Source organism: Megalops cyprinoides, chromosome 9 (genome assembly GCF_013368585.1).
Source record: "Megalops cyprinoides isolate fMegCyp1 chromosome 9, fMegCyp1.pri, whole genome shotgun sequence".
Classification (NCBI taxonomy): domain Eukaryota; kingdom Metazoa; phylum Chordata; class Actinopteri; order Elopiformes; family Megalopidae; genus Megalops; species Megalops cyprinoides.
In genome coordinates this window covers 38,988,852-39,011,056 of record NC_050591.1, presented here as the reverse complement: position 1 = coordinate 39,011,056, position 22,205 = coordinate 38,988,852, and the positions used below count along the sequence as shown (strand labels likewise).

At 44.8% G+C, this 22,205-nt stretch overlaps 2 protein-coding genes across 4 annotated transcripts in view; one reads left to right on the top strand and one right to left on the bottom strand.

Annotated features, from left to right (window-relative positions):
• Positions 1 to 6,962: 6,962 nt before the first annotated feature.
• LOC118782610 (E3 ubiquitin-protein ligase RNF26-like) lies at positions 6,963 to 10,180 on the bottom strand. Its single transcript, XM_036535990.1, has one exon. The coding sequence runs from the start codon at positions 9,380 to 9,382 to the stop codon at positions 8,084 to 8,086; it is 1,299 nt and encodes a 432-aa protein (XP_036391883.1). The 5' UTR covers positions 9,383 to 10,180; the 3' UTR covers positions 6,963 to 8,083.
• Positions 10,181 to 20,798: 10,618 nt separating this feature from the next.
• mcamb (melanoma cell adhesion molecule b) overlaps positions 20,799 to 22,205 on the top strand; it is a 39,181-nt gene continuing 37,774 nt past the window's right edge. For 2 of the 3 annotated variants that reach the window (XM_036535988.1, XM_036535987.1), the window contains exon 1: positions 20,799 to 21,079. In XM_036535988.1, the coding sequence (XP_036391881.1) occupies positions 21,019 to 21,079 (61 nt within the window). In that variant the 5' untranslated portion in view covers positions 20,799 to 21,018. The remainder of the gene's footprint in view (positions 21,080 to 22,205) is intronic. The other variant, XM_036535986.1, reaches the window with a different exon arrangement.

Sequence of the window (22,205 nt, the reverse complement as noted above, 5' to 3'; positions counted from 1 at the left end):
ACCCCCACACTGAGACACTGCCACTCATATCCACTCACCAAGCACTTCACAAGTTTATCACACTCTCTATAGCAATAGATTAATGCTGTAATGTTGATGGTCCGTAATCTCCGGACCGTAATAACATGTTTGTAAAATAAAGCAGCCATGATCTCCTAAGGTTAATTATAGGTTCCAACCAAGCTTTTAGAACAGCTTTTTGCCTGCAATCAGAGCTGCAAAGAGGACTCACCTCTCTTAAAAATAAACATTAAGTTTGATTCATCCCCTAAGAAAAATAGTGAAGGTGACATTGGTAGCTGTTTATGCAGGTGTATGTCTGATACAGTAGATCCTGTGCATACCAGGCATTCCCACAGCATGAGTGTTGGATCCTTCCGCATTCGGTGAGCATTTATTACAGTCTGTCCTCTGAGTTTCATTTTATACTGCGCTCTTTGATGTCTGAAATACTGCCCCAGATTACCAGTCCAGCTTGAACACTGACCTCTGAAGCTCTCTCCGAGACGCTAAGGACTACCAAAAAGAGACGAAACTAACCTGGTACCTGCAGTTGGAGAAAGGGTCAGGGTTAATGGATGTTTGAACAGATCAGCAGTCTGCAGAGAGAGAGAGAGAGAGAGAGAGAGAGAGAGGGAGAGAGAGAGAGAGAGAGAGAGAGAGGGAGAGAGAGAAAGAGAGAGAGAGGAGAGAGAGAGAGAGAGAGAGGGAGAGAGAGAGAGAGAGAGAGAGGGAGAGAGAGAAAGAGAGAGAGAGGGAGAGAGAAAGAGGGAGAGAGAGAGAGAGAAAGAGGGAGAGAGAGAGAGAGAGAGAGAGAGAAAGAGGGAGAGAGAGAGAGAGAGGAGGAGAAAGAGAGAGAGAGAGAGAGGAGAGAGAGGGGGAGAGAGAAAGAGAGAGGGAGAGAGAGAAAGAGAGAAAGAGGGAGAGAGAGAGAGAGAAAGAGGGAGAGAGAGAGAGAGGGAGACAGAGACAGTGTCCCACAGGATACTGTGAAGTAGCAATTTCATCCAAGAAACACCCAAAGTTCACATGTGGAAGAGATTCAGGGGGCATAATTATTTGGTTCAAAATAGAAATAGCGAAATACATCACTACAATCAAAAAAGAAGAATCACATATCTGGCTAAAAATCAACAAGAAACTAACACAGACAGATAATGACATATTCCTCTGTGCTCTGTACATCCCCCCCTCTGAATCCCTCTACTACAATGAGGAGATCTTTGATAATCTCCACAGTCAGATCAACCACTTCCATGCCCAGGGAAAAGTGTTGATCTGCAGAGACTTAAATGCAAGGACAGGATCCCTACCTGACTACAATTCAGATGAAGGCAACAGCCACATATTTGGCAGCAGTTATACACAAGACCTGGTCAACTTTGCCCGTAATACCTCTGACAAACTTATAAACAAAAGTGGCAAATCACTCATTGAGCTCTGCAAAAGCCTCGGTCTGTACCTGCTCAATGGCAGGGTGCGAGGGGACTCCTTTGGGAGATATACCTACAGCTCATCACTTGGCTGCTCAACAGTTGATTATATGATTACAGATCTGGACCCATTCACTTTCAAAGCATTCACGGTCAAACCACTAACACCTCTATCAGACCATAGTCAAATTACTGTTTATTTTAAAATAACAAAAAATACTAACACGCTCACAAGGCCCAGCAAGCTCTATAACATCAGAGAAAAATACAGATGGGCCGAAAACAGCAAAGAAAACTACCTGAGAGCAATCTGCCAACCCCAAGTCAGTTCACTGATAGAAAACTTTTTGATTAATACTTACCCCCATAGAAAAGAAGGCGTAAATCATGCTGTTAAAAACCTAAGTAACATTCTCCATTACTTGTCATCAATTTCTAATCTTAAAACAACAAAAAGAACTCATAAGAATAGCCAAGAAAAGGAAAAATGGTTTGATAGGGATTGCAAAATTATGAGAAATAACCTTAGGCTACTATCAAACCAAAAGCACAGACAACCCAACGACCCTGATTTACGCCTTACTTATTACAATGAGCTTAAAAATATAAAAGCACATTCAGAAGGAAGAGAGAACAGTTCACTCAAAATCTATTAAAAACAATTGAAGAATCTATAAACTCAAACAACTTCTGGAATAATTGGAATACACTGAATAAAAAGCAACATGAGGAACTCGCCATACAAAATGGAGAAATATGGAAAGGCCACTTTGAAAACTTGTATGGTAAATATAACATGAACTCAGAACAAATGCAAATATACGAAAAAATGATCAATATGGAAAAGACAATTAAGGAATATCAAAACCCTTTAGATTACCTAATAACAGAAAAAGAATTATTAGAAAAAATCCAAGACCTGCAACCAAAAAAGGCAAGCGGGCCTGATGGCATTCTCAACGAAATGCTCAAAAACGCAAGCCACAATCTGGGTATGGCTATTCTAAAACTATTCTAAAACTTGGTTCTGAGTGTCGGATACTCCCCTGATGTCTGGAATGAAGGGCTCATTACACCCTTTTTCAAAAGCGGAGACAGATTGGACCCCAACAACTACCGAGGCATCTGTGTGGGCAGTAACCTGGGGAAGTTATTTTGTAGCATTTTGAACAACAGAACTATAAACTTCCTTATCGAACACAATGCCTTGAGTAGAAGTCAAATTGGTTTTTTACCTAAATGCAGAACATCAGATCACATTTTCACCCTACACACCCTAATCGACAAATATGTAAACCAAAATAAAGCCAAAATATTCGCCTGCTTTGTAGATTTTCAAAAGGCCTTTGATTCAATTTGGCATGATGGCTCAACATTTTCCAATCAGTCATAGAACCAATTGCATTATACGGCAGTGAAGTGTGGGGTCCACTCATGTACAATGGGTTTGAAAAATGGGACAAACACCCAGCTGAAACCCTGCATGCAGAGTTCTGTAAGTGTATCCTCAAAGTACAGAGGAGCACACCTAACAATGCATGCAGGGCTGAATTAGGCCAATATCCCCTATCAATTAAAATTGAGAAACAAGCCATCAAATTCTGGAAACATCTCAAATCAAGTGACCCTAACACTTATTGTTTTAAAGCCCTGAAAAGCCAAGAGATGAGCACAAAAATAAGTCCCCTCTGCCAGCTAGTCTTGAGGCTCACACAAACTAATACGACGAACAAGAATAACCAGACTAATACAATTAACAATCAGCCTCAGGACTATGCCACCCTCGCACAAACAATTCGGCCTAACCAAATTATAAAAACACAAAAAGAAAACTATCTGACATATTGGATTGAAACAACAAAAAATCAAAGTAAACTTCAATGCTATTTGGCCCTAAACAGAGAATACACTGTAGCAGACTACCTGTCCACAGTGTCTAATACAAAACAAAGGAAGACCTTGACCAGGTACAGACTAAACAACCATAACCTGGCTATTGAAAGAGGCAGACACAGGCAAACCTGGCTGCCCACAGAAGAGAGACTATGTACCCATTGCAGCCAGGGCATGATAGAAACAGAGCTCCACTTCTTGAGTGAATGCTGCAAATTCAAAGATATCCGGAAGGAATTCTTTCCTGAATTCAAAACAATCTACCCAGACTTTGAAAAGTTTGAGGACAGTAAGGTTCTAAGAATATTACTAGGCGAGGAACAGCTAGGTATGTGGATGCCTGCCACAGAGAAAGAGAGTCACTCCATCGGTAAAACACTTCAAGAAAATAAATACACACACACACACACACACACTCATACACACACACATACACACACACACACATTCACACACACAAACACAAACACACACACACTTCTGTATTTGTTGTTTGTTTGTTTTCATGTATGTAGAAATGCTTTGGCAATACAAATGAAGTTCTTGTCATGCCAATAAAGCTCATTTGAATTTGAATTTGAATTTGAATTTGAGAGAGAGAGAGAGAGAGAGAACAGACTGGGGGCTATAGAGACAGAGCTGCACTTCTTAACTGAATGCACTAAATATGCTGAAATTAGAGAATCTTCATTCAATAAATTCTACTCAACCCTCTCTGAGTGTCGAAACTACACGAATGAAGAAAAATTACCACACATTCTGAGAGAGAACAAGGATTTGGCCACTCTGGCAGCAAAATTTATATCAGCTTGTCATAACCTGAGGGACAGCCAGTGAGGCCACCCATAAGAAAACACCAGCTCCATTTCTGTCTGGGATTATTATTGGAAGGGGCCTGTTTTGTGATAACATTCCAATTCTGTTCAACATAGTTAACATAGTAGTCCCCTTTTTTATGTGTGTGTGTGTGTGTGGCTTTGGCAATAATGTTGTTGTAACATTCATGCCAATAAAGCTTTCTTGAATTGAATTGAGAGATAGAGAGAGAGAGAGCAGGAGGGGTGAGAGAGGGAGGGGAGAAGAGAGAGGGAGAGAGAGGGGGGGGGCGAGAGAGAGGGAGAGAGAGAGCAGGAGGGGTGAGAGAGGGCAGCTCTGCCTGCTGCCCCTGAGCAGCACAAACCCAGGGGGTGCCGAATGTCCTGTCTGTGCATGCGGTATGTTGCCTTGAATGGGGACGTGTAGGCTTCCGCTGCCTGTTTCAGTCAATACATAAGTGAATTTACATGGCTGTTACATAATACCAAAAATAATGTACATAAAAAATACCAATAAAAATTTAAAAAAAAGAAAAGAATGCAACTGACCTGGAACTGGTAATGCTCAATCCCACAAAGCAGCAGAGCCACAGTACAGACCGCAGCTGCCCTGGGAGAAAGCCGAGATGTTCACACATTCATGTTTATAACACACAGGAGCTCAGAAGGAAGCACATTTATTACATCAGCAAAATACTGGCTCAGCTTCACATTCATCATTTCCATTTACATTATTTAAAAATGTATCAAATATTGCAATGTCCCACATGTAACATGTCAACAGAACAAATAGATTTGTGCCTAAGCTGACAAAATTGACCAAAAATCCCACATTCTGTGAGATCAGGCTGCCTCTTTTCCCTCTTCAGGTATGGAATGTTAAAATATCTGAATATTTCAGGTGGAAGCAGATGTGGGAGGCTGCTCACATGCTAATTCCAGTAGTATGGGCAGGATGTGAAGCATCCTTTAAATCATTTAAATCACTGCTGTGCTCTGCGATGTGAGGCATGTATAAGCCAGAGGTGTACTTGTGTGTTAGCCTGCTGGATCGGTCTACGACCACTCCTACCTGCACAGGGGGATGACACAGAATTACTGTCACACGTTTTATATGATTTTTTTGGCCTTAGAGTCTACTGAATGGCAAAGCCAGAGTGAATCTTAAAGGTTATTAACACTGCAGATGACACATCAGGGTACTGAATATGTATTTATAATTACAACCTGGTCTATATCACAATATTTAGTTTACTGCAGATCAGCATTACATAAAATTGAGTTATAAATGCACTTTTTGCCTGTGACTGCATTAGGCAGTCATCATACACATTTGCATTTGTACTGATGTAACACACAGCAGTGAAACAGAGTAAGAATTGAAAGGCATGTGCTTTATAGGTATTTTACGCTGACCCAGTGCACTAAAACATGTTAATTCCTATCAAAGCCAAGTGAAATGGAGCAAAGGAAAGAGTGAGGGAGTGCGCTCTGACACTAAGCTGTCTCATTAGAGAGTGAAGGGAAAAATCTGCACTCTCCTGCCTTCCTCCATGTTGCCCTGTCTGGCTGAACCATCGCAGACAGACAGCTCCAAGCAACGGCACAAACAGGGTCAGTCTAGCTCTACACACCTGGGGGACGTTTTTCAGACGTTCATCTTTCCAGACTTCTTTCAGCAGAAGGTGTGCAGGTATGTGCAGAAAGCACAGGTGCTCTGCTTCTCCTGGCTGAGGTCCTACTCACAACTTTCCTTTATTTACTCGAATGTTTTGAGAATTAAGAGACATTTTGAGCATGATTTGGGAGATTGAAGGGATCCACTTTTAAATGACCCTTTATATTTTCACTGAAACATTATTTAAAATCCATGAAAACAACATTTAAAATAAACCTTAGGATTGCGTTGAATGGCAAATGCAAAGAATGCACCACACAAGCTGAAAAGGGAGGCAGCTGATAGGCCTGCTAAACATGTAAGCCTATCAAAGACTGATCCTGGCTTAGCAGCCGCAGTACAAACTGTGAATCCTGGCAATAAATGTATATGAACATTAAAATAAGTAATATCAGTACTACTGTCATTAAAAAGTAATTATATCCATTTTTATGACTGTAAATTAGTACATTGGTACTTCTAAACATGAATGTGAATAAAAAGATGAGTCCCAGCAAAGACACTGTTTCTGTACAATGCAGTGCTTTCTTAGAGATGCTGAGGTCTCAGGGCAAAGGACTTTTTTATCAAGAAAAGCAGATACCTTAAGAGGCACTGATAAAGACAGTGAGAAACACAGTGATGACAGAGACCCGTCCTCTTATGTTAAAGTCGCTGTCCAAGCCAGTTCAACTGCTGTGAAAAAGTCATGCACAGAATGGCAGAAGCTCTCAAGAGAGATGAAAATAAACTACTTATGTTTCCCGGAACATTCAGACATGGATCCTAGGCCAAAAAAAGCTTTCACAGAAAATGTAGCTAGAACTTCTGCTTTCTTATTCACTTACAAGGGAAATACTCAAACCATCACTGCAATGCAATTCAATTATCGGCCTCACATCGCGCAACCATTTTCTATGGTAAACCGGCAACTTCAGATTTCAAAGAGCTCTGATCAATACCATTTTAGAGAAGACACAAATAATAGATAAGGACTGCTATGTCCACACAAAACAAATGCTCATTTAGGACTACAGATCAATACTTGGTCCAGGATTTGATTTGATCAAGTGTATGCGGAAAAAACCCAGCTCCAATTACAACCACCATCAGCACAAAGGCTTTACAGTAAAGCTGAATGAACAACAACAGTGTGCCCAAAAAGGTTAAAAATATATATTTCCAATGTATACATCATCATTGCATAATTTATTAGAACTTGCAAGACCAAAGAATAACCATGGTACAGGGACAGGAGATGCTGTTAATGGGGCTCCACTCGCTCAGATTTTCTACATCTCTGAATGTTAAACAGACCGTCTTGTGCATGTGGTTATTTGCATTCATTTGCTCAAACAATTTTCAGACAATTATGACATCACGGGTTCTAAATGAACACAAAGAAACACCTCCAACACCTCAGGACCACAGGTGGCTACCCCCTGCAAAGAAAGCCATTCAGTTTTTAAGATTACTCACGCTAATAATGAAATTATTTCTGCTATGAAACTAAAAAAGAAAATAACGTTCTGAATAAGCATTCCAAAAATCATTGTATCTTTCAGACATCTCTGATGAAGTGAAATTTCTTTCCTTTCTCTCTGATATAGCTGCATCCTGCATTTCCAACTCTAAAATAAATAAAAAAAGAAAGGGTCATTGAGAGACTGTGCCATTTCTGAGGGCATTTATTGTAAATCTATAACCTCTCCTTTTTTAAGGACATACCTATTATGTTAACATGACTGCATGAATGCTAACATTTTATAAACATTATCCTTAAATAATTGCTGCAGTTTATAAAATATTTAATTTGAGAAAAAATGTTTCCTTCATATTAAACATCTTCATTACAAAGCTATCAAACAGAAATACTCTTGTTCAGTTCCCACTTAATGCCTCAGTAAGCGATTGTAGAGAAATAGCTCAGTGATTTGTCATACACTTATAATTATTAAGCTCACACCTTAAGTTCAGAAGCTTTTGGCAGGGTGGACTGTCAATATATGACTATTGCCTACCCACTTTTGGCACAAGATACAAAAGCATTAGTCAAGAATGTTTTGGTCCATACAACACTTGCAGGCCACACCAGAGAGTAGAAAAACATGTTAGTGTTTCATACATGCCACATACATTAGGGAATGATAATGCTAAATGGCATGGCTTTTGGAACTCCTTACCAAACAGAACACATAACAGCCTATTCACTGACAGGCACAGCCTGAGTGCAGCGTGCCGTGAGTGCAGCGTGCCGTGAGTGCAGCGTGCCGTGAGCGCCGGCCTCACAGGTACACGTCCATGGTCTGCAGGATCATGTGGCGGCACAGGGGGCAGTTGTGCTGGTAGATGGGCTGCCGCAACAGGATGCTGGTGCAGTCGCGGCACAGGCACAGGTGCCGGCAGGGCAGCAGCACCACCGTCTTGCTGCTGTCCTGGCAGATGACGCACTTCTTCCTGTCCTCATGCTCCTTCAGCAGGTTGAGGAGACAGTCCTCAGGGGGGCGCTGCGTCCCGCCGCTCCCCTGCTGCTCCTGTGTCGGCTCCGGCCCCCGGCAGCAGGGCGGAGCCCAGGGCAGCACATCTCCGGCCGGAACACCTGAGGGCGGGGGCGCAGCCACCTCCTGCTGCCTTCCTCCTCCAGCCACGCCCCTTGCCAGGGCTCCTGGTTCCCCATTGGCTGCTGGTTGCCGGGTGTCTGTGTCCGCTCCTGCGCCTCTCCACAGGCCGGTGCGGCTGCGCTGCAGTCCCAGCCTCTGCCACAGCTCTGTCTCCAGCAGGGCCTGGGCTTGCTGAAGAGCCAGCAGCTGCAGGCTGCACAGCGCCCTCCGCAGGCAGAGCAGAGCAGGCAGGGCCCGGCGGGCGCCACGCTGGAGCAGCTCGCTGTTCAGGTACAGCGTGGCAGCGGTGGCGAGGGCCGTGGTCAGCGCCAGGCCGTAGGAGTTAAACAGGAAGACGCTGGCAAACATGTGGCAGAGAGAGCCCAGGAACTCCAGCGCCAGCTGGCAGGGTGTCCACAGCAGGACCGAGGTGCCCACCAGCGTGCTGTACAAGAAGGTGACGACAGCCAGGCCCAGCTCCACAGCTTTCTGCAAGGGGCCCAACACGGCCTCCCACGCCCCCACCAGCACGCCATAGCAGTTCTGCAGGCCGATGAGCAGCATGTTGACCACAGTGTTGACAAGGTACAGCGCCAGGCTTAGGGAAATGCTGCAGCCCTCCCATACCTGTCTCAGCAGGTAGTGTCCCGACAGCAGGCCACGGTGAAGCTGCTCTTTAGTGCGCAGCATCACATGCGAGGACAAGTGGGCCATCATTTTACAGCTCTCCAGCATGCCTCCCAGAGCCCCCTGTCCCGCGCTGGACACGGCCTCCGTCACTGTGAGCGTGCAGAGGAGCGCGAGGTTCCCGCACTCCCGCGCGGCCTCCGCCAGCAGCGCGGGCGCATTATGCACGAGCGCGATGAGGCCCAGCAGCAGCTGCACGAGCGCGTTCACAATGCAGAAATTCAGATCCAGCATCAAACACACAAAGTCCATGCATCTGCCGATGGCGCCGAACACGAACCACACCAGCCCCATCATGTCTCAGCGCGGCTCTTACGAATGGATCTTACATGGAGTTTAGTCTCGCTCTCTAGCCAGGTGGAAATAAATTCGACCACCTATTGCCTAAATTAACCAGACAGGAACTATGCTGACACAGTCCTTGTGCCTTACCCTGCTAACGTTAGCTAGATAAATTTACAGCCCAGCGATGGTCCCCGTAGCTATCTCGGTCAGCCTGGGTTTACCTACATTATTACAAACTGTACTAGCGTAGCTAGTTACATAGCTAATCGTTTAAAATTACCTTTCATTATTAACAAATTAACATTTAACATGACGATGACTACAATCATGATAGCCACCGTTAAAGTTAAAGTTAAACGGATAGCAAATTCTAACTTAGCTCTCTAACCTAGCTAGCCAACCTGACATTAGGTCAGAATATCGGTTCGACGGATTCAACGTTTAACGCAACTATCCAGTTGTCGTGAACACTAAATGCTGAAGTAATGATCTCAGCTCGCTTATTTTCCATAAGTTCAGCCTGTCTAAACAGGAACAGTCAACAATCGGGTATTTAGCTTAGCAGCTAGCTGCCAGGATGTTTACATTCGAATTAGAAGTGAGCTACAGCTAGCGAGCTAGCCAAAGACACACAGCACCGCGAATCAGCGGACAGTTACCGATAAAACGGATACAAAGTCAGCTGGGTCGTCTTCTGTGGTTGCGAGTCTAAAGTCCATGTAAAAAAAAACCATCATAACAAGACTTAAGTCAACTTTGAAAAAGTACTACTAGTGTTCGAAGCCCACACTTCCTCGGTGCCGCCATATTGTTTCGGTTGCATCAGCCTAAAACAATCGAGCGCAGATTCAGGATTCAGTCAGGCGGAAGTAAACGAGCACTGATCATTTAAACCGATCGGCCGCAGCGTTTTTAAGACCATGTGTAATTTCAGTGGTCTGTTTAAACGTAGTTTGCTATTACCAGCGAACTATAATATTGTTGTGTTCATTTGCGAAGAAGTGAAAATATTGAAAGGAACTGTATTTATTAACTGATTTGCCATTAAGTAAAGCTGTAAGTAACATTCGCTATAACATTATATGTTAAACAGCGTTCGCTGTAATACTCAATACAACCTGCGATCGCACGGCTCTAGTGCTTTCCCGAACTGTTCATTTAACTTTTGTTGTTTGTTTGCTCGTTCTTGGGAATGAAAACGAAATGAAGATATTGGCTAGATAAATTAGCTACGGTTTGCACCGTGATTCGGTAGGTGGTGGGCTATAGCTTACTGCAAACAAAATTTGTAATGAATAATGGTAATGAGAGACTAGTAAAATATAAAATATGAGAGGTTTAACCGGCATTAAATGGATTTTTAAGTACCCTTGGATCTGAAGGAATGATTCATTTGAAACCACAGTATTAATTGGTTTTTATGAATGGGCAAGGAAGAAAGACACCCCAGTCGTCATATTTCATAAACAGCTTTCTTCAAGCTCAATTCTCAGAGCGAACGGGAGATTTTGACCCCCTTGCAGCAACGGCAATTTAATCAGTATTCAGTTTCACTTTAGCTATAAAGTTCTTCTTTTGAATTGATTTTCACAATATTTGCAGCGTAAGATTATGAAAAGGTGTATGAATCGCATCTGAGCACGGAGTTGTGGGAGGTGGAGTCGCTCAAGGACGTAACTACATCTCTATTGTTCTTTGCAGTACACACCGTTGGTCACATGAAACAGCAGATGGTACATATCTTAAAGATGACTGCCATCAAACGTCCTCTGTTTATATGCCTACATTAAGCATTGTACCCGTACATGTACACAGTTTTGATAATGCGCATTCAAAGAGGACTGCGTGGTGCAGTTTTAACGACGTGCCACTGCTTTGCAGTGAAGAGGAAGCAGGTGCCCCGTCGCTCTGACATCCTTATTAATGTTCTCTGGAAAACACATCCAGGCCTGTCGCGCTCAGTGACTCTTCCCGCTGCCTTCGGCTCCTGGCCCGGACATCTTGCGCATTCATTGTGTGCGAGGAAGGGAAAGGATCGTTTCCAGAAAGGAAGTCAATCTGATGTGATCATGGGAAATTTAGATTGGCCAGCTGAAAGGAATTCAAATACAGGAACTCAAATCCGAATTTGTTTTAGCAATAAATTATGTAGTTACGGAATGAGGGCCAACATTTTATTTAGGATCTTCTGCATTAGTCGCTGCTAACATTCCTTTTATGGTTATAATGTGATGGAGAATCCTCCATATAGAGAGAATCCTCTGTCATTCTCCCCCTGCTGCTGTTGTCAAGCCAAACCCACCGAATCGATGCCCTGCCCCTCTGCTCCAAATGGAGCACTCCTGCACGGGCCGCTCACTGCCCATTCACCCCCCCCCCCCCCCCTTCCCCCACATCCTTTTCTCATTTTCCTTCTCTTTTGGAAAATTACTATAAATTAAAACATTTAACATATGCTGCGTCGTTGTTGTAAAATACAACTAATTGTAATTATATATTGTAAGATAGGCTATATTGTAATAAAGGCCATATACAGTATGTTCACATATATCAGAACATATCCACTGTGTTTTCAATTTCCTATTTTAATCTGTTGTTGTTTGCTTATCTGAGATCCTTTTAAGATGGAAGAAAAAATATTAATTTCATAAAATACTTGTGTTAATTTTTCCCAGAATACAACCACAGAAACATTTTCAGCAGCTTTTTAGTCAAAATACTCATGATCCCGTTGAAACATTATACCACTGTTTTTCACCCCTTCTGTGGTTCAGGGGCTGTCTTTGTTGTAGTGTATCCTGTATCTCATTATGAGCCAGTAAATCATTCAACCAAAATGTGGGGAATCTCAGAGAAAAGAGTGCCCTGGGGAGGCCAGAGTTCCAGAACATTGACTCTCACCCCCCGCCACTGGCCCTGTCAGTCTCGGCCATCCTCCATTGGACACAGGGTCTGAGTGGCGATTACATTGTGCGGAGTGCCATTGTGCCTTTGTGAAAGGCATGTTAGCCCTGTCTCTGTGCAGTTGTGTCTAAGACACAACCTTGACAGTAAAAAGCGGCGTTTTACTTTTTTAGAACAGAGGATTAAGACCAGCTTTCACGCGAAAATGTGTTCTTAACCAGGTTAAGAGACTAGAAGAGCACTTTCTGGAGGAGTTTTTAAACACACCTCACACCCTGTGCCTCCTTCTCGCCCTGTGCCTCCCTCTCACTCTGCCTCTTCCTCTCTCCCTGCATCTCCCTCCCTTGATCTGTATCTCCCTCTCACTCTGTGCCTCCCTCTCACTCTGTGCCTCCTTCTTGCCGTGCACCTCCCTCTCTTTCTCCGTGTCACCAGTCACAGCTGCTGCTCTCATTCTGTCCAGAGCAGAACTGGCACCAATCAGCTGTGAACTCTGCTGCACCTCAGCATGCTGAACGTCTCCTCACCCCCCATCCCCCCCCAGGGCTTGACCACGTCGTTAACATCTAGCTACCTTCCAAAGGGCACAAGGCTTTGCAGGCATGAGAGTGAGGAGTGGACCTACACTGGTTTATTCACTGCATAAGTAATGGTCTGACACAGGGGGCAGGAACTCATACCTGCTGCGTTTGTGCCAGCCTTGGAATGCTGGTGCTCCCCCGCCTCCACAGCCAGCATTTCCTCACAGAGTGACATCATTTTGTTTCCATGTTGAAAGTTTGTTAGAGACGACAGGTCCCACAATCTTTAACCCCCGCTTTGAGGCCGAGTTGGAACGTTCTGTGACGAATCCCCCGGGAAAATAAACAAACAAGGCTGGAAATAAATCCCAGACTGGAAAACAACAGTGGCTCAGCAGGGGGAGGCCAGGGGAACATAAGCAAACCCCCAGACGCATTTCCTTAAAGGAGGGGACACAGCTGCTCCCCTCATTTCCACATTATCAAGTGCACATCCAGCAGCCGATCACCTTCAGGCCTCAGGCACACCCTCACCCCCGGTTTCCGCTCTGAGAAAGAGATCTCCTCTGAGAGGGGGCTTCCTGTAGAACCAGGCAGGTGGGGCCCTGAGTGACAGCATTATCCTGGAGACGGAAGGCCCTTCTGACTTCAGCACTGAAAACATCCTTTGTGTTTCTACAGCCTACATCGATAGCCTTCACCAACATCAATACAACATTATATGAGCAACAGCAAAATGCTGGGTGAAAGTTTATCTAATTCATAACAATCAGACAGTTACATGTGATTTGAAATGGGTGTGAACCATTCATGAACCATAGCAGATTATGCAAAAGGCACTGTGAAAAGCAAACTAATTGATCAAACTCATATTGAGAAAAAATATGAGTGCTGAGGTTGCACTGCCACCTCTTTTAACCCTGAATCTCAATCCTCTGAATATTTTTATGTACCTATTAATCTACATGGCAAGACCTTGTTTGGACTTGGAATTCATGTTGGAGCTTCCATCTGGAGCTGGTTGTCTTTGGGTGTGTGCCAGTATGCGGTAACTGGAGGAGATGACTATTAATATGAGAGACATTGTGATGGGGGCAGTCAGTAGACAGGAGGCATCTATGGGAAAACGTAAACTCCAAATAACTGGACTCACTGGTGCATGGTCTGGTCACAACCTCGGCCGTGATCTCGCATACCAATCCGTCCCACGGTCTCCCGCTCAGCTCTGCATCTGTGAGCCCCAGAAGTCTCACACAAAGGAAATGTGAATATTTGTTTAGTGCCTGCTGAGTGTAAGTGTCCCAGGGGCAGCATTCTCCGCTTGTGAAAGTTCCCCTTCCCAGGAGCGGCTCTGCACTCGCTGTCTGACACCAGGACAGCCACAACTGCATTCAACAGGAACCACCCAAACCGCAAATATGCCACTGCACACTCTACCTCAGCTTCTACAGACGCTTCACACTTTCACATGCAGAATCTACCATTTCATAGTACAGACTCAGTCAGGGCTCTCCAACAGATGATTTAATTATTATGAGATTAAATATCAAATTGTTCAAATTGTACTTAATATTGCAGTCATTCAGGCTATGAATGAATGCAAAGGTTTAATGAATATGTGGGTTGGTTATGCTGTAATGTGTGATGTGCAGTTAGTGTCAGCATGTAATTCATTGCTGTGGGCAGATGACATGGTATACTGTGTGAAATGAGTGAATTTACTCAGGCTGTAGCTTTCAAAGATCACATCTAAAGCACCATAACGGTGTGCTTATCTGTGTCACTCAGTTGAAAATGTGGAAATGCCCTCGTGTCAGGTCAGAACACAGGCATACACATTATTATGTCTGATGATTGCAGATATCATAATGATAAATTCATTATGGTACCCCCTGCATTACCATGGAAACAGTGACCCCCCCATGCCTGCACTGGCTGTCAGTGCCCCCCAATTACACAATCCATGCCATTGTGACAGAGTGTTGCAGGAATGGCTGTTCAACGTCCCTTGCAGTCAGAGCCAAAACCCCCCTCCCACACACATTCACACGCAAACAGACCCCCCCCCCCCCCCCCCCAAGACAGAGTGTTCTGCACATAATGGCCCCCTCTCATCCCTGCAGATGACCCCAAAACAATGGGCTCTCAGGCCTGGTCTGGAGAGAATGAGTTATTTTCCTTCTTCCTTCCTTTGGTCATTCTCTACTCTGGAAGAAACATGAGACCCCAAAATCACGCGAATCCTGGCTTTACCCACAGTACCCCAACTGTCTGGATCAAAAGCACCGCAGACAAAAGACAGCAGGATACACCTTGAGGTGAAAACAGTTACCCAGATGTGCCAACCACAAATATTACATTACATTACATTACTGGCATTTAGCAGACGCTGTATCCCAGAGCGACTTACAGCTGGATAAATATTATCAATGAATCCCGTTTGACTACTGACTTCTTAATTTGGTTTAGGTTAATTCTGGTGTAAAATCTACAAGATTTTTTGTTCAAGTTAATTAATTTACCCAGCAAGATTGATTTTATTGTTTTTGTTTTTAATCCTCTCAAGAGCAAATCTTAAATCTTAAATCTACATTAAAAGTAATTGGTACTTTGTACAGCAGATAACACAACTAAGCACCATTTTATCTGCTTGTTGAATTTCAGACCTCTCTGCACAGATTTTTCCAGCTAGCTTGCCAACTGGATGACAAAAAAAGCTTTTTCTGCTTCTTTGTCTGCTCCATTGTTCTGAGCCACACATGTTTTAGCAGACATGGTGTCTTTGCCTGGGCAGTACACTGAAACAGTTAGGCGTTGTGAGGGTTAAAACGTGGCCACTGCAGTTTGTATCAGAATGGTTTAATTTTTAGCCCTGGCACCAGCATGTCTTTAAGGAAGACTGTGCACGCCGCAGAAGGGGAGGAGTCAGTCAGGATGAGAGAGTTGAGTGACTGTAGGCCGAAATCGTAGGAAAGGGGGGCAAACACTCCAGAAACCGCACTTTCCAGTTTCCAGGAAAGAACATGTATTTTATGTGTAAAACACAGTGAACAAGAAATGCATCCGGTCTTCCCCACCCCTCTTGTGTGTGGGATGGTTCGGATTGTTAACAGTTGGGTTATCCATCTTGACATGGGTCACATGGGTGATGAACTTCTGAGGAAGGGCTACCAAGATTCTAGCAAAGAAGGACATTGTGCCACTATATGCTGCACACAGACACAGAAAAATGAAGAGAAGCACATTCCACATGTTTTGTCTTGATGAAGATGCTTTCGATACGTTTCCTCAAAGTGGATACCCAGTCCCTGTGCTTGTGGCTAAACGTGGGCTGGTGCCGGCTGTGGGTGAGCTTGATCATGAGGTCAGAGAAGCACGTGTTCTTCCAGGCTCCCTGGGAGTTTCCTGAAACGTTCCGTCCCTCTGCAAACTCTCCCCTTTTCTGCCTCGTTCTAAAATTACAGCATCTCTCTAGGGTTTTCTGGGTCTCTGTAGTCCCTGGGAACTGAAAAGCACAAATGTGGGGTTCAGGGCTCTCCGCTGTGAAGAAACATGAACAATCATCACTTCCTTTCAAAGAGGAAATGGGCCGGTCAGTCTGATGCAAAAGCAGCTTTTGAATTTCACTTCTACTTCAGCTTGTAATTCATTGTCTCAGGCATGAAGTAACAGATAAACTGATTATTTTTGAAATCAGTTTCGGGACACCCATTGCAGCAGCTTTCTTCCTGTTTACTTTCTGGGTTCTGGGTGGACTTTAACAAGACTGTGCCCTTTCAAGGTCTCTGTTTTCAGTGCATCGGCTGCTGCTTCCTGGCTTTAGACGTCCCCCCATACAGACCTGAAGATGGCACAGCTAAAAGACACCCCATTCTTTTAGCAGCAAGTCTTCAGGTAGCAGAGACCACATTCTTCCATCTCATTGAGCTCAGCTGAGCTCATCTTGCACAATAAAAAGTGTTTAAATGAAAAATTTAAATGAATAATCAATTTAAGTTGGCAGCTGTAGGCATGTGTCACTACCATTGCAGGGAAACATATAAAACACTGTGTAAAGGTTTAGATTTCAGTCCAGGAATGGCCTTGTTCTGTAATATCCTTAGATGGAGGAAGTGCCAGAAAGCATTTCTATAATCAAATTAAACTCTGATTGTCTTGATGATCAAAATGGCCTCGAGGGGTAGAGGTGAACTAACCCCAAATGCACTGCACCTCTCTGCTCCTCTCCGCGCCTCTCTGTGTCTCTCTGCTCCTCTCCGCTCCTCTCTGCACCTCTCCGCATCTCTCCGCTCCTCTCTGCTCCTCTCTGCGTCTCTCCGCTCCGCTCCTCTCTGCGCCTCTCTGAGTCTCTCTGCACCTCGTCGCGTCTCTCTGTTCCTCTCTGCTCCTCTCCGCTCCTCTCCACTCCTCTCCGCTTCTCTCTGCTCCTCTCCACGTCTCTCTGCTCCTCTCCGCTCCTCTCCGCGTCTCTCCTCTCCGCTCCTCTCCACGTTTCTCCGCTCGTCTCTGCTCCTCTCCGCGCGTCTCTGAGTCTCTCTGCACCTCTCCGCGTCTCTCTGTCTCTCTCTGCGTCTCTCTGCTCCTCTCCGCGTCTCTCTGCTCCTCTCCGCGCCTCTCTGCTCCTCTCTGCTCCTCTCTGCGCCTCTGCTCTTCTCTACTCCTCTCCGCGTCTCTCTGCTCCTCTCTGCTCCTCTCCGCTCCTCTCCACTCCTCTCCACTCCTCTCCGCGTCTCTCTGCTCCTCTCCGCTCCTCTCCACGTCTCTCTGCTCCTCTCTGCGTCTCTCCGTGTCTCTCTGTGCTTCTCCGCTCTTCTCACTTTACAGGAGATGAGTAAACCTGGTAAGAACTTGGTAAGGAAGCAGGTCTGTAAGAGCAGCGTGATGTGGCAGTGTATGACATGCTTAGGCAGTCTGATATACAACCCAGCATCTGTAACAGACACATTTTTGGCCCAGAAATGTGAGTTCTAATCTCTTCTGTGTGTTTAAGCAGTGGACTCAGGTCTGCCCTTCAAACAGCTCTTTCACGCTGTGGAGGACCATGTCCTGCTCCATGCCTAATGTCTGTTTGAGCTCCACCAGCAGTGGCAGACTGATATGAGCTGAAGATCACGGTGGTGTAAAGATGACCCGCTGTTCTCTAGGTCAAATCATCCTCAAAAATTCTTCTCAGGTTTTTTCCATCTGTGGTCTGATTAAAATTAGAACAGTAAATTTGGTTACCTGCTAACTGAAAGCAGGGCAGAGGGTTGCGTGTGCGCACACATGCAGGCAGATCTTTGCATGCTTTCTCAGCTCATGGGATCACCTGACTCTGTATGTGCATGCTAGATTATTCATTATTCACAAATTTACAGCAAGGCATCAAAGCCTAGTGCAGCTTGTTGTTTCAGTAAATTGCTTGGATTGTTGCCTTTTCTTTTTTCTTCTATTTTATACTATGCTAAAATGCATTTATGCACCTCTGCTATACTTGCTTAACTGCAATATGTCTCCTGCACTTGCAAAGACAGCACTGAAGGGGCACACATGCATGCGCAAGTGAACGTGCACTGATTCTATCAGTCATTGTATCAGTGTGCAAGTATCAGTCTCTCCTCTCCTCTTTCTCCTCCAACATCTCCACTGCCAAGGCCACTTAGTACCAGGACAAGATCAACAGCACTTCAGACACCAACAAACTGTTCTGGAGATTCACCTCTCTCCTCTGCCCTCCACCCACCACCTCCCTGACCGCTGGCCACTTTTTTCACTGATAAGGTGGAAGCAATGAGCAGTCTGTTCTCCACTCCACACACTCGCATCAAGTCTCCACACCACCACAACACTTTACTCTCCATATTCTCCCCTATCTCTGAGGCTCATATCTCCAAGCTTCTCTCCCCCTGTCCTTTTCAACTGACCCACCACCTGCCCCCCGGACCCCATCCCCTCCCATCTCCTACAAGCTATCTCTCCCACACTCTTACCTGCACTCACTCACATCATCAACACATCACTCACCACTGGCACCTTCCCCACCGTGTTTAAGCAGGCTACAGTAACCCCACTGCTCAAAACGCCTACACTCATCCCTACACTAGTAGATAACTACAGACTTGTCTCTCTCCTCCCTTTCCTATCTAAAACTCTGGAATTAGTTGTTTTCACCCAGGTTTCTGATTTCCTCTCCCAGAATGACCTCTTGGATGCCAACCAATCTGGCTTCAGAACTGGCCGCTCCACTGAGAACGGCCCTCCTGTCCGCTGTCGACATCCTGCGGTTGGCAGCTGCCTCCAGGTCATTGCCCCTCATTCTACTAGACCTGTCTGCCGCCTTTGACACAGTGAGTCACCAGATACTCCTGTCCACTCTTGCTGATCTGGGCATCACCAGCACTGCACTCCACTGGTCTGGTAGATCTTTCAAGTTATCTTGAAGGGGCGGGGCACAACTCCTTGTCCTGGCTCTTGTCATCTCAAGATTGGACTACTGCTGGCCTTCCTGCATGCACCATTAAGCCACTGCAGTTGATACAGAATGTGGCTGTGCATCTGGTTTTCTACTAACCAAAGACGGCCCATGTTACACCTCTATTTGTCTCACTCCACTGGCTCCCTGTAGCTGCCCGCATCATGTTCAAGGCCTTGTTGCTTGCGTTCAGAACAACCAACAAAACTTCACCTACCTACCTGAACAATCTACTACAAGCCTATGTTCCCTCCCGACCAATATATGAAGATATTATGACAAGAACAGGCCATTCGGCCCAACTAAGCTTGCCATGACAATTAGAGAGTATCCAAAAGTGCATCAAGTCTGGACTTGAACACAGAAAGGGTCTTTGCCTCTACCCTAATTTTGTGATGATCACCTGCCTGCTGTTGCAGATGCCAGCAAGGATTCAGAGCTGATTATTCTGTTCTTGCTTTTTCACTAGCACACCCCTCTATCATCAGTCTTCTGAGGTCTCACACCTCCCACAGTGTTTTGTAATGTTATCTTTTTGGGTGATTCTTGCTGCACATTAGACTGTTCGTTGGAAAACTGAAGATTCTCATGTTACCAACAAAGTGCAGTGTGCTTGAGTGCTGCTAATGTCACAGATATCTGTTAGATTTTGTTACTGCCCATTGGAGACGTCAGACATACATACATACATACACACCATTTCCCTGTCTTTCCTAAACTACAGACTGTGCTGAGAGAGTGTGCTGACCCTCCGAGGTGCTGCCCTTGGTGCAGACCGGATGCTGTGCTCGGCCATTACTCGACCGTGTGCTTCTGTGTGTATCCACCAGCTGTGCAAACACGCTATCTGCATGCTCAAAGCCACACCCCCAGGGCTACCTGCACCTGGCTGTCAGCTCCCAGATACACACAGCCTCACACAGCATCTCACAGCATCTCACAACATCTCACAACATCTCACAGCATCTCACAGCATCTCCACACAGCCTCACACAGTCTCACACAGCCTCTCCCATACAGCCTCACACAGCCTCTCCCACACAGCCTCACACAGCGTCACACAGTCTCCACACAGCGTCTCCCCCAGATGTCACATTGCACCGCTCCCCCTTAAGAAAATTGTATAAAATTGAAAGAGTAAGCTTGAATATAAGGTTTTGAATTTCTGATTATAAAATGCAACTAGTACAACAGAGATTCAGTTTGTACAATCAGTTATGCTAGCTCAGAAATTCAAATTCAAAATGTCAAATACAGGTTCAGATAATGTGTCAACAAATCAAGCTGAGAAAAACAAAGTTCAGACCAAAATGATTCTCAAAAAAAACCAGCTTTCACTGCTTTACTGCCATGCAGCTTGCCATTCACAAATGTATGCCTGTTGTCCAAAACAGCTGCACAGTGAGCAGATATGACTTACTGTGTATCAGTGTGATAGTAATTCAAAATTTGCATTCACAGTAGGTTTATTCAAAGAGCAGAATATACGCTACTATTTACAATGAGCAACGACTTCATGTCCTACGGCTTTCATATAGACTGTGGAGCTATTTAACGGCGGCAAAGATGAGGATAATAAAATTAAGACTGGGAATTCAGTTCCCTCCCACGGGGCCACGGGATTACAGTAGGCTGCTACACATCCCTGCGCGCAGTGACTTCCCTTTCCTCCTCCTGCTCTTTCTCTCTTTTACTCATTCACTTCTACCCCTCGTGGCGAGCGAGCAACGACCTCCACATTCACCCATTGCTCAGGATAAAGCGAGAGGAACATGGCTTTCCACAAAATTGCCTTTTTCGTGGGACTTTTTACCTTCCTCGCGACTTGGCAAGGCAAGTACAAACATTGTCCAGTCGAACGAAAACCGCGGTGCATCATCTCTCGCGCTGAAGTTAATTGTTTGCATGTGGTTAATTAGCAGCAAACTTTGTAGAAGATATTGAAACAGATGCATTGATCCAGGACTTGTAGCAAACAGGGTGTTTAAATCAAGTCATACATAAATTTAGTGTTGCATTGTGGAAACGAGCAAGGTTGCGTCCAGTATCGCATTTTACCTTTTTTCTCTGTTTCTGCAAAGTATTAGGAATACGAATTTTAGTCATGGGAAGAATTCTCGTGTGCCTTGTATGCGCGTGATGTGCTCGTTGCAGGGAGCGCACGGGGACAGACGCAGAATAAGCACCAGCACGAGCCCAATAGAGCGGCGCGTGCTTGTTAAGGAACAGCTGCTCTGCGCGCATATGAAAAATATGAAAACTACCCCAAAACCCGAATGCGAAAAGAGGGTACTGTCGAGTGCAAAATGCTAACAGAAGGGTACTCATTAAATAGGCCCGTCTTACCATTCTGCATTCCTCTGCAAAAATAGTTTATTATTATTATTGATTAGGCCTTGATGCATTCTGGCTCACTATATCACACAGATTGCTCATATTAAATGACTGGAATTAACATTTATCAGACGGTTTTGCGGTGACGCTTAAGTAAAAATCATGTCGTTCACGGTTCTTAGCTGCTTTTATTTTATTTTCACACAAGGTTTTAGCGACATGAGTAAAATTTAAACTTCTTCAGTTTGATTTTTCCAGTCAGAAAGAAATACGGATGCCGTTGAAGGTGGACACAAAGTTGCACTGATTCAGAATGATACACGCAGTTGACGGTCTTTGACGGGCTCTGTCCCGTTTGGGACCAGCGGGAGTGCACAGGGTCCGTGTACATTGAAATTTGCACAACTTCCACACCCTGCTTCCGTCGATCACAGATCTCTGTTCGGTACATTTTAAACACTCATACTGTTTATAATAGTTTAAACACCGTACTGCACGAAGCAGCAGCTTGTTCTCTGTGGTATTGGAAAACACATGAAATGGGTACCTTTTTTCATTGTGGAAATTTATTTCAAAAAGAAACTGAACTGAAAATTACTGTGGCAACCGGAGGCTTTCCAGTGAT